This window comes from Triticum urartu, chromosome 7A (assembly GCF_056163025.1).
Source record: "Triticum urartu cultivar PI428250 chromosome 7A, HENAU_Tu73, whole genome shotgun sequence".
NCBI lineage: Eukaryota > Viridiplantae > Streptophyta > Magnoliopsida > Poales > Poaceae > Triticum > Triticum urartu.
Genome location: NC_141879.1, coordinates 42,722,612 through 42,735,655, shown reverse-complemented (window position 1 = coordinate 42,735,655; position 13,044 = coordinate 42,722,612). Strand labels below are relative to the sequence as shown.

The window sequence follows — 13,044 nt, the reverse complement described above, 5'->3', positions numbered from 1 at the left end:
AGATTAGAACTTGATTTTACAATATAATGTATATTCATTTTAGCATAAGCCAAACTTAGCTAAGTTTTGTTAGCAAATAATCTAGCGTGACAGGTCACTAGGGCCGAGTAGTTCTGAAGGTCAGTAGAGCTGCAGCTGCAGCGATAGTTTTTCAGTTTCGTCAGATAGCGTATTTTTCGTTTTCAGTTAGACAGTGCCTGAGGACGCGGCATGTGCGATCCCGAGGCCCTTAGCTTGCGGCATGAGCACGCCCATGATCGTGGAATGGCACGATCCAGTAGTGGGGGCTGTTCTTGATCCGTTTTTCCCGTTTATCAAGTGAATAAGAAGAGAGAAGCAGAAAAGCAGCAAGGTATTGCGCTGCACAAAAAGTCCAATTCCTCGTGAGTGCTTTCGTCATTGACAGAGCTTTGAGCTTAGAGATAACAATTGGCATCAGAGCCGTCTTACGGTCCAGGGCATGGCCGGGCACGACACCGGCAGCAAGTCGCCATCGACGCCGCACGCAAAGATCTCTGGCGGCACAGAGCTGGTCGTGGCAGAGAGAACTATGGTGCGGGTGGTGCGTGACACCGGCGGCGCGGCGTGGCCGACCAACTACACCGACTGGGCTGTCCTCATGCAAGTCATGATGGAAGGGCGGCACCTGTGGGATGCCGTGGTGGCGGGCATGGCGGAGCGCAGCGACGATCGGCTCGCGCTCGAGGCCATCCTGCGTGGAGTGCCACCGGAGATGGGGACCACTCTCGCTGGCAAGGCCACGGCGAAGGAGGCGTGGGAATCCGTCAAGACGATGCGCCTCGGAGTGGCTCGTGTCCGCGAGGCGAAACTCGCAACCCTGTCCAAGCAGTACAACGACATCCGCTTCACCGACGGCGAGACCATCGACGACTTCGCCATGCGGATCACGAACATGGTGGCCCAGATGGTGCTGCTCGGGGAGACCATGCAGGAGAAACGCATCGTTCGCAAGTTCCTCTCCGTCGTCCCGAAGAGGTACTCACAAATCGCTTTGTCAATTGAGATACCCGTTGATCTGGATACGCTCTCCGTGGAGGAGCTCACCGGGCGGCTGAGGGCTGCCGACCAGGTGGTGTCAGCCGTCGGGCGTGTCATGTTCACGGCGGCGGAGGAGTGGCTCGCACGCATGCATCGCAGCGAGAACGATGGATCCGGAGGTAGTGGAGCTGGGTCAGGATGCAGCGGCGGACGCCGCGGGAGAGGCCGCGGTCGCGGTCGTGGATGTGGCTCCGGCAGCCGCGGTCGCGGTCGTGGATGTGGCTCCGGCAACCGTGCGGAACCCATGGACCAGTGCCGTCACTGCAAAAAGTACGGGCACTGGGCACGTGAGTGCAAGACGCGCATCCGCGAGGAGCGAGCCGAGGCGAACCTTGCCGAACAAGGCGGGCACGACGACGACCCGACGCTTCTGATGGCGGTGATCGCCGCGACCCTTGCACAAAGCATAGGGGAGCACATCATGCTCAACGAGGAGCGTGCAGAGGCGAACCTGGGCGCGGAGGAGGCACCGTGCAACGGCCGTTGGTTCCTGGACACCGGCGCGTCCAACCATATGACTAGCGACCGATCGGCGTTCGCGGAGCTGGATGAGGGCGTCACCAGCAGCGCCAGGTTCGGGGACATCTCCAGTGCGGCTATTCGTGGTCGCGGCACAGTCACGTTCACCATGCACAGCGGCGATCATCACGCTCTCACCGATGTCTACTTCATCCCGCGTCTCAAGACGAGCATCATCAGCCTTGGGTAGCTAGACGAGCATGGCTGCACCATCAAGATCCATGGCGGCGTCCTGACTCTGTACGATCGCCGCCAGCATGAGTTGGCCCAGGTACGCTGAAATGGCAGACAACTGACAACTTATGTTGTGCTCCTGGACATTGCGCATCCTATTTGCCTGGCAGCTCACGGCGGCGACGAGGCATGAAGGAGGCATGCCAGGTTAGGTCACCAGCACTTCGACGCACTCCGGCGCATGGGGCGCGCTCACATGGTGCACGGGATGCTGCTGGTGGACCACGTCGAGCAGATCTGCGACGCATACTTGGTGGGGAAGCAACGATGTGCTCCGTTCCCTTCCCAGGCGCGCTACCGGGCGACAGAGCCGCTCGAGCTCGTTCACGTGGATCTTTGCAGGCCCATCACTCCGGCCACCCCAGCGGCAAGAGCTACTTCATGCTCGTCGTTGATGATCACAACCGCTACATGTGGGTTATGATGTTGCCGGTAAAGGATGCCGCCAAGGCCAGCATCAAGCAATTTGTTGCCGCGGCCGAGGTAGAACGGGGGCATGACTGCGCATGTTCCGGACTAACTGGGGCGGCGAGTTCACATCCAGCGCGCTCGGCGAGTACTTGGCAGACCAAGGGGTGTAGAGGCACCTAACAGAGCCCTACTCGCCGCAGCAGAACGGCATGGTGGAGTGGCGCAACCAGACTGTCGTCGGCATGGCCAGAAGCATGCTCAGGGTGAAGAACATGTCGAGCTGGTTTTGGGGGGAGGCCGTGGCGACTGTGGTATTCATCCTCAACAGCTCACACCCGCAGCGTCGATGGCATGACTCCGTACTAGGCATGGTACGGAATGAAGCCTGTCGTGCTCTACCTCCTTATGTTCGGCTGCATCACCTATGTCAAGACGCTCGACGACCACAGCACAAAGATGACCTTCATCGTCTACGAGGCGTGATCGAAGGCGTATAGAGTGTACGATCCGCTGACCAAGCACGTGTACGCGTCACGCGACGTGGTGTTTTGGTGTTTGACGAGGGCGCGAGATGGGATTGGGGTGCCACTGGCAAGCCCATGGCGGAGCCGTTTATCGTCCATCACGAGCTCTTGCTCACTACTGGAGTGCAGAGCGCGCACGCCAGGGCGGGCGACGCGAGTGGGGACCAAGAAGGGGACGACGACACCACGGCGTAGTCACCAGCCACGCCCAAAAGCGGGACCGTGGCTGCATCTCCCGCCACACCCCAGAGCGCAGCCTTGACCAGTTCCCCAGCAATACCGTGGTCCGGCGCGTCTACGGCCTCCTCGGACGGGTCTGGAGGCGCGACACCCCCTGACGAGGCTCCAGGGGCGGTGGAGTTTGTCACGCCGCCCGCAAGACGGCTGGACTCGTTCGACGCCGACGATGATCCGTTCGCAGGGCATCGCTTCCACTATATCCCGGATGTGTATGGCGGGAAGGCCAAGCAATCTGCGCCGGCGGAGCGGCTGCTTCTAGCCGAGGAGGAACCAGCAATGTTCGCCGAAGCAGTGCCTCACGATCCCTGGCGAAGCGCAGTGCTGGAGGAGCTGGCGTACATCGAGGAGAATGGTATCTGGACGCTCACTGATCTGCCTACAGGCCACACGGCCATCGGCCTCCAGTGGGTTTTCAAGCTGAAGAAAGATGCGGCTGGTGTCGTCGTCAAGCACAAGGCGAGGCTCGTGGCAAGGGGCTTTGTACAGAAGGAGGGCGTGGACTACGACGACGCGTTAGCGGTCGTGGCGAGGCTGGACTCTGTGTGCGTCATGGTCGGCACGGCGGCACAGTGCGGCTGGGAGCTGCACCATCTTGACTTCAAGTTGGCCTTCCTCAATGGCGAGCTCAAAGAGGAAGTCTACGTCACACAGCCACCTGGCTTCGCACGAAGAGGCGAGGAGCACAAGGTGTTCCGACTCCATAAGGCACTCTTATGGGTTGCGGCAGGTGCCGTGAGCTTGGAACTCCAAGCTTGATTGCACCATGCAGCAACTTTGGTTCGCGAGCTGCCCGTCAGATCATTCCATGTACGTGCGAGGCAAGGGACAAGCACGGCTCCTGGTTGGTGTTTACGTCGACGATCTTGTCGTCGCCGGAGCCGACGCCGAGGCGATCGGCAGCTTCAAGAGGGAGATGATGGCCAGGTTTCGCATGAGTGATATTGGCTTACTCAGTTTTTACCTCGGCATAGAAGTGAAGCAGGGGGCTGAGAGATCACCCTGTCGCATGCGGCTTACGCTGGTGAGCTCCTGGAGCGGGCGGGCACGGCGGACTGCAATCCAACGCACGTGCCCATGAAGCCGCGCCTCAAACTGAGCAAGGAAGGGCCAGAACTGCGTGTGGACGCCACAGACTACCGCAACATCATCGGAGGACTTCGCTACCTCACCCACACGCGGCCGGACATCACCTTCGCGGTGGGGTACCTAAGCCAGTTCATGGAGGCGCCGACCACGGCGCACCTGGCCGCCGTCAAGCATCTCCTTCGCTACATCGCCGGCACCCGCAGGTATGGGTGCAACTATATCAAGGAAGGCAACGGCGGGCTCATTGGGTACAGCGACTCGGACATGGCCGGCGATCTTGACGATCGCAATAGCACACCCGGCAACCTCTTCTTCCTCGGAGGAGCACAGATCACTTGGCAATCGCAGAAGCAGAAGATTTTCACGCTATCCTCGTGTGAAACCGAGTACGTGGCTGCAACAATTGCAGTATGCCAGGGCGTGTGGCTGAGCAGGCTCTTGGGTGATTTGCTCGTGGAGGGGGCCGGCCCCGTCGCCATCTTCATCGACAACAAGTCGGCCATCCAGCTGTGCAAGAACCCTGTTTTCCACGATCAAAGCAAGCACATCGGTGTGCGGTTCCACTTCATTCGAAGGTGTGTGGAGAAGGGAAAGATTAGGGTCGAGCACATCGCCACTGGCGACCAGCTCGCAGACATTTTCACAAAATCACTTGGGCGGACGCGATTCCTAGAGCAGCCAGGGGCGGACCCAGGACAAAATTTACCCGGTGTCCCATGTACAATAAAACATGCATACCATATTACATAAAAGTAGTCGTCTCCGCCGCGATGGCCAACAAAACAAAAAAATAAAAATAAAAATATATTTTATTGCATACGATTCTACAACATTATATTTGAAACCAATCAACATTTTCATTATGTATTGATCGCTCTTGCCTTTTTAGAAATGTTTCCTTCTATGACATGTGATTTGATAGTTATTATTTGATATTTGTGCGTGATAATTTATATTTGGGCAGAGAAGATTAAACCATGAAAGAATATGTATCTAATACTAGGATTTTTTTTGCGGTTATACTTGAATTGCACGGTTATAAAAGTAAGCTTACTTTGGTGCGTCTAGTCTTCCGAGAATCGTCCAGCACAAATGCCGATCACCTTCAAGGATTGTGATCTGACCTCCACTTTGTGAATAAATTTTGAATATTTCACGCAATTGTTTTTAAAAATATTTCAATGATCCAATCATTAACACAGTTAAGAGGCCTTGCCGGAATCCTCAAGGGTTTGAGGAACAAGAATTACAATCTAGAAGAAACACGTCGCATTGGAGTCTGTACTTCGTATGATTTATCTTATATTTCCTCTCCTGCTTCGGCCACTTGACAAGATCTGGGGACGGCGGCGTCAAAGTGAGTATGGTGACCCGAGTGCCGAGCCAACGATGGATTGATTTTATTAGAGTGACACGGAGAGGCGTACGACATTTTTGTTGTTGTTGAGGAATTGTTTGTTTTAGATGAGAGCCTTTTTTGAGAATTAGATGAGAGCCTTTTTTTAGAAATAATTTGATAAGAGCCTGGTCAATCGATTTAGCTTGTTTTAAGGGTGGTCGATCGATTTAGCATTTTTTAGGTATGAAAAGAAATTATTCATCAAATACCACAATTTATGGGATACATAAAGGGTTATGGGATGCAAAAGCCACATGTGGCGCCCGTGAGCTAAATTTAATGAAAACTTTGCTAAACTGTGGGCATCGCCATTAGAACGGCGCCCTTAGAAGACAATCGATCGATTTAGCTGCCGCCTGGCTGCCTCGCTCGCTGCTAAGGCTGGGCCTCCCACTGGCTAGCTTTTTTTTTTTGTTTGACGGATTCGCACTGGCTAGCTGCATTGCGCAGCAGGTAGTTGTTGAATGGGCCAGCTTGTTGTCCCGGTGTCAAGGTAATGAAATTACGGGGTGTCCCAGCCGTATATGGGCTATATATGTATAGGCAAAATATCTATCTACCCGGTGTCCTGTGACACCCCCTGGCCGAACGTGGGTACGCCTCTGAGAGCAGCACGCACGCATTGGCATGGTTGAAGTTTAGGCCTTCTGTCACGACTAGCTTAGGGAGAGATTGTTATCAAATAATCTAGCGTGACAGGTCACTAGGGCCGAGTAGTTCTGAAGGTCAGTAGAGCTGCAGCTGCAGCGATAGTTTTTCAGTTTCGTCAGATAGCGTATTTTTCGTTTTCAGTTAGACAGTGCCTGAGGACGCGGCATGTGCGATCCCGAGGCCCTTAGCTCGCGGAATGAGCACTCCCATAATCGTGGGATGGCATGATCCAGTAGTGGGGGCTGTTCTTGATCCGATTTTCCCGTTCATCAAGTGAATAAGAAGAGAGAAGTAGAAAAGCAGCAAGGTATTGCGCTGCACAAAAAGTCCAGTTCCTCGTGAGTGCTTTCGCCATTGACAGAGCTTTGAGCTCAGAGATAACAATTGGCATCAGAGCCATCTTTCGGTCCAGGGCATGGCCGGAGAGGACACGGGCAGCAAGGGAGTATTTTCGGACGGAGAGAGTATTTTTATATTGTATTTGTTTGATATTATATAGGTTGATATAGGTTTCCAATATACTTGCTCTGAAGTTTGAGTATGATAAAAGTAATATACACTGTGAAACGAAAATGACATTTCTATTTTTTGATTTTTGTCTCACGGATCGATCCGTTTAAACTTTATTACCACATCACAGCACACAGACGCGCATACAATACACTGCTGGTTTGAGTTTCATGCGCTGCACGCGGGCCGCGTCATCAGGGTCGCAGCCGGCCTAGCAGCCCGTGCCGGAATAGGTGCAGCGGCATCTGGCCTCACAGGGCGGCGGAGGTGTGCACACAGCGATGCAGACCTTCCCTTTCGGGCAGGGCACACAACCGCACCGCCCGATGCACGTCCCTAGACCGTCCGTCGGCTGCCCCGACGTGGCCGGGGCCAGCGCTCCCGCGCAGAGGGCGGCCAGGAGGACGAAGGCAGCGAACTTGAGAGCAGGAGCAGCCATGATATGAAAAGAGAGGAGAGGAGATGAAATGGTATGCTTTGGGTTTGTGATGATCAGATGGAATACCGAGACACTATTAATAGGCTAGTAGTAGTTGATTAACCATCACGTAGTTTGAATTGTGCAGCATGTAATATTGACTTCACGTTACATGCTCATCTCGAGAGGATAATTCACGATATATAGTTGACATGGAGAGGATCCTTCTGATCGGATCCTATTAGCTCGGGCTATTGCCGTCCTCATTTGAATTTTAGCTAACTGCACACTTTTTTTTTCACGTTCTCTTCCTTTTCGTTGAACCCAGGCCGTACTGCATGCGTTCGTACAAATGTACCGGCCAAATCTAATGCATGCGTTTTCACACGTTCAGACACGAGCCAATATATAGTGCCCCAATCCGTTTGAGAGCGGGGAAACAAAAATGACCCGATTATGTGGGAAATTCGATCAAAGAGCACAACACAGCATGGTTGACTAATGGACAATTAAAAGAAAAATGAAACATAAAGAAAGGACAATGCCGACACCGGTCAACTCAACCTCCACCATCAACATGCCCACAACTTGGACATGATGGAGCAAGCTCTTCGATGATGCCTTCAAGACGGGAAACAACACCCTTGGGCGCCGAAATCGCTGGCATAGACCCTCGTTGAAGATTTAAGTTTCGCCCGGGCACCTACCAAGCAGTAAAACTAGCTAAATAGTTCTACAAGTACAGAGATGTTGAATTGGCCGCATATTGACTTTGAAAATGGTTGCAAAATAATTTAGGCAGCAATATTTCCAGTCGTACAAGCAAGAGGCTGAATTATCCGCATTTTGACTTTGAAGAGGATCACCGAGATCTTGCCCACCAGCGATGGTCTACATGCTGCTAGAAACTTGAACAAGACTCAAAACACGATAGATGATGAACTCTTTGGCTAATCGGTCGATAAGCTTGTGATCAAAATTTTGCTATGGGAAAAAGGACCCTGCTTCAGCTACGGTTATTATGCTAACCGAAACCGTAGGTAGGTGATGTTGAGGAGGCTCCCGATAACCAGGTACCCTGCTGGAGGGTGTTGGAAATATGCCCTAGAGGCAATAATAAAATGATTATTATATTTCCTTGTTCATGATAATTGTCTATTATTCATGCTCTAATTGTATTATCCGGAAATCATAATACATGTGTGAATACATAGACCACAATGTGTCCCTAGTGAGCCTCTAGTTGACTAGCTCGTTGATCAACAGATAGTCATGGTTTCCTGGCTATGGACATGGAGATGTCATTGATAACGGGATCACATCATTAGGAGAATGATGTGATGGACAAGACCCAATCCTAAACATAGCACAAGATCGTATAGTTCCTTTGCTAGAGTTTTTCTAATGTCAAGTATCTTTTCCTTAGACCATGAGATCGTGTAACTCCCGGATACCGTAGGAGTGCTCTGGGTGTACCAACCGTCACAACGTAACTGGGTGACTATAAAGGTATACTACGGGTATCTCCGAAAGTGTCTGTTGGGTTGACACGGATCAAGACTGGGATTTGTCACTCCAAATGACGGAGAGGTATCTCTGGGCCCACTCGGTAATGCATCATCATAATGAGCTCAAAGTGACCAAGTGTCTGATCACGGGATCATGCATTACGGTACGAGTAAAGTGACTTGCCGGTAACGAGATTGAACGAGGTATTGGGATACCGACGATCGAATCTCGGGCAAGTAACGTACCGATTGACAAAGGGAATTGTATACGGGGTTGCTTGAATCCTCGACATCGTGGTTCATCCGATGAGATCATCGAGGAGCATGTGGGAGCCAACATGGGTATCCAGATCCCGCTGTTGGTTATTGACCGCAGAGCCGTCTCGGTCATGTCTACATGTCTCCCGAACCCGTAGGGTCTACACACTTAAGGTTCGATGACGCTAGGGTTGTAGAGATATGAATATGCAGTAACCCGAAAGTTGTTCGGAGTCCCGGATGAGATCCTGGACGTCACGAGGAGTTCCGGAATGGTCCGGAGGTGAAGAATTATATATAGGATGTGCAGTTTCGGCCATCGGGAGAGTTTCGGGGTCACCGGTATTGTACCGGGACCACCGGAAGGGTCCCGGGGGTCCACCGGGTGGGGCCACCCATCCCGGAGGGCCCCATGGGCCAAAGTGGGGAGGGGAACCAGCCCATAGTGGGCTGGTGCGCCCCCCTTGGCCCACCCCATGCGCCTAGGGTTGGGAACCCTAGGGTGGGGGGGCGCCCCACCTGGCTTGGGGGGCACTCCACCCCTTGGCCGCCCCCCGCCCTAGGAGATCCCATCTCCTAGGGCCGGCGCCCCCCCTAGGGGGCCTATATAAAGGGGGGGAGGGAGGGGGTAGAACACCCTTGAGTCTTGGCGCCTCCCTCTCCCCTGCTACACCTCTCCCTCTCGCAGTATAACGGCGAAGCCCTGCTGCGGTGACGCCCTGCATCCACCACCACGCCGTCGTGCTGCTGAATCTTCATCAACCTCTCCTCCCCTCTTGCTGGATCAAGAAGGAGGAGACGTCACGCTGACCGTACGTGTGTTGAACACGGAGGTGCCGTCCGTTCGGCGCTAGGATCTCCGGTGATTTGGATCACGTCGAGTACGACTTCCTCATCCCCGTCCTTGAACGCTTCCGCGCGTGATCTACAAAGGTATGTAGATGCAATCCGATCACTTGTTGCTAGATGAACTCATAGATGGATCTTGGTGAAACCGTAGGAAAATATTTTTGTTTTCTGCAACGTTCCCCAACAGTGGCATCATGAGCTAGGTCTATGCGTAGTTCTCCTTGCACGAGTAGAACACAATTTGTTGTGGGCGTAGATGTTGTCAACTTTCTTGCCGCTACTAGTCTTATCTTGCTTCAGCGGTATTGTGGGATGAAACGGCCCGGACTGACCTTACACGTACGCTTACGTGAGACTGGTTCCACCGACTGACATGCACTAGTTGCATAAGGTGGCTAGCGGGTGTCTGTCTCTCCCACTTTAGTTGGAGCGGATTCGATGAAAAGGGTCCTTATGAAGGCTAAATAGAAGTTGACAAATCACGTTGTGGCTATTACGTAGGTAAGAAAACGTTCTTGCTAGAACCCTTTTGCAGCCACGTAAAACTTGCAACAACAATTAGAGGATGTCTAACTTGTTTTTGTAGCAAGTACTTTGTGATGTGATATGGCCAAAGTTGTGATGAATGATGAATGATATATATGTGATGTATGAGATCATGTTCTTGTAATAGGAATCACGACTTGCATGTCGATGAGTATGACAACCGGCAGGAGCCATAGGAGTTGTCTTTATTTTTTGTATGACCTGCGTGTCATTGAGAAACGCCATGTAAATTACTTTACTTTATTGCTAAACGTGTTAGCCATAGTAGTAGAAGTAATAGTTGGCGAGCAACTTCATGGAGACACAATGATGGAGATCATGATGATGGAGATCATGGTGTCATGCCGGTGACAAGATGATCATGGAGCCCCAAGATGGAGATCAAAGGAGCTATGTGATATTGGCCATATCATGTCACTATTATTATTTGATTGCATGTGATGTTTATCATGTTTTTGCATCTTGTTTACTTAGAACGGCGGTAGTAAATAAGATGATCCCTCATAATAATTTCAAGAAAGTGTTCTCCCTAACTGTGCACCGTTGCGACAGTTCGTTGTTTCGAAGCACCACGTGATGATCGGGTGTGATAGATTCCAACGTTCACATACAACGGGTGTAAGACAGATTTACACATGCAAACACTTAGGTTGACTTGACGAGCCTAGCATGTACAGACATGGCCTCAGAACACAGAAGACCGAAAGGTCGAGCATGAGTCGTATAGAAGATACGATCAACATGAAGATGTTCACCGATGTTGACTAGTCCGTCTCACGTGATGATCGGACACGGCCTAGTTAACTCGGATCATGTTATACTTAGATGACTGGAGGGATGTCTATCTGAGTGGGAGTTCATTATATAATTTTATTAGATGAACTTAATTATCATGAACTTAGTCTAAAATCTTTACAATATGTCTTGTAGATCAAATGGCCAACGTTGTCCTCAACTTCAACGCGTTCCTAGAGAAAACCAAGCTGAAAGACGATGGCAGCAACTATACGGACTGGGTCCGGAACCTGAGGATCATCCTCATAGCTGCCAAGAAAGATTATGTCCTAGTAGCACCGCTAGGTGACGCACCCGTCCCACAGAACCAAGACGTTATGAACGCTTGGCAGACACGTGCTGATGACTACTCCCTCGTTCAGTGCGGCATGCTTTACAGCTTAGAACCGGGGCTCCAAAAGCGTTTTGAGCGACACGGAGCATATGAGATGTTCGAAGAGCTGAAAATGGTTTTCCAAGCTCATGCCCGGGTCGAGAGATATGAAGTCTCCGACAAGTTCTTCAGCTGTAAGATGGAGGAAAATAGTTCTGTCAGTGAGCACATACTCACAATGTCTGGGTTACATAACCGCTTGACTCAGCTGGGAGTTAATCTCCCGGATGACGCGGTCATTAACAGAATCCTCCAGTCGCTTCCACCAAGCTACAAGAGCTTTGTGATGAACTTCAATATGCAGGGGATGGAAAAGACCATTTCTGAAGTATTTGCAATGCTGAAATCAGCAGAGGTAGAAGTCAAAAAGGAACATCAACTGTTGATGGTGAATAAAACCACTAAGTTCAAGAAAGGCAAGGGTAAGAAGAACTTTAAGAAGGACGACAAGGGAGTTGCCGCGCCCGGTAAGAAAGCTACCGGGAAGAAGCCAAAGTATGGACCCAAGCCCGAGACTGAGTGTTTTTATTGCAAGGAAAGTGGTCACTAGAAGCGGAACTGCCCCAAATACTTAGCGGACAAGAAGGCCGGCAAAATGAAAGGTATATGTGATATACATGTAACTGATGTGTACCTTACCAGTATTCGTAGTAGCTCCTGGGTATTTGATACCGGTGCGGTTGCTCACATTTGTAACTCAGGAGCTGCGGAATAAACGGAGACTGGCGAAGAACGAGGTGACAATGCGCGTCGGGAATGGTTCCAAGGTCGATGTTATCGCCGTCGGCACGCTACCTCTACATTTACCCACGGGATTAGTTTTAAACTTCAATAATTGTTATTTAGTACCAGCTTTGAGCATGAACATTGTATCAGGATCTCGTTTAATTCGAGATGGCTACTCATTTAAATCCGAGAATAATGGTTGTTCTATTTATATGAGAGATATGTTTTATGGTCATGCTCCTATGGTGAATGGTTTATTCTTAATGAATCTCGAGCGTAATGCTACACATGTTCATAGTGTGAATACCAAAAGATGTAAGGTTGATAATGATAGTCCCACATACTTGTGGCACTGCCGCCTTGGTCACATAGGTGTCAAACGCATGAAGAAGCTCCATGCAGATGGACTTTTAGAGTCTCTTGATTACGAATCATTTGACACGTGCGAACCATGCCTCATGGGTAAGATGACCAAGACTCCTTTCTCAGGAACAATGGAGCGAGCAACCAACCTATTGGAAATCATACATACTGATGTGTGCGGTCCAATGAGTGTTGAGGCTCGTGGTGGCTATCGTTATGTTCTCACCCTCACTGATGACTTGAGTAGATATGGGTATATCTACTTAATGAAACGCAAGTCTGAAACCTTTGAAAAGTTCAAGGAATTTCAGAGTGAGGTTGAGAATCAACGTGACAGAAAAATCAAGTTTTTGCGATCAGATCGTGGAGGAGAATACTTGAGTCACGAATTTGGTACACACTTAAGAAAATGTGAAATAGTTTCACAACTCACGCCGCCTGAAACACCTCAGCGTAATGGTGTGTCCGAACGTCGTAATCGCACTCTATTGGATATGGTGCGATCTATGATGTCTCTTACCGATTTACCGCTGTCATTTTGGGGCTATGCTTTAGAGATTGCCGCATTCACTTTA

The 13,044-nt window shown here is 50.9% G+C and overlaps 1 protein-coding gene and 1 pseudogene across 1 annotated transcript; both read left to right on the top strand.

Moving 5' to 3' along the window:
* Positions 1-460: 460 nt before the first annotated feature.
* On the top strand, positions 461-1,768 carry LOC147957504 (uncharacterized). Its single transcript, XM_087531721.1, has one exon. The coding sequence runs from the start codon at positions 461-463 to the stop codon at positions 1,766-1,768; it is 1,308 nt and encodes a 435-aa protein (XP_087387847.1).
* A 2,293-nt stretch (positions 1,769-4,061) lies between these two features.
* Positions 4,062-4,987, top strand: LOC147957503 (secreted RxLR effector protein 161 pseudogene; annotated as a pseudogene).
* Positions 4,988-13,044: the final 8,057 nt, after the last annotated feature.

Bases quoted from the DNA above. Each gene is read 5' to 3' on its own strand.
- LOC147957504 (XM_087531721.1), top strand. From the start codon at position 461: ATGGCCGGGCACGACACCGGCAGCAAGTCGCCATCGACGCCGCACGCA.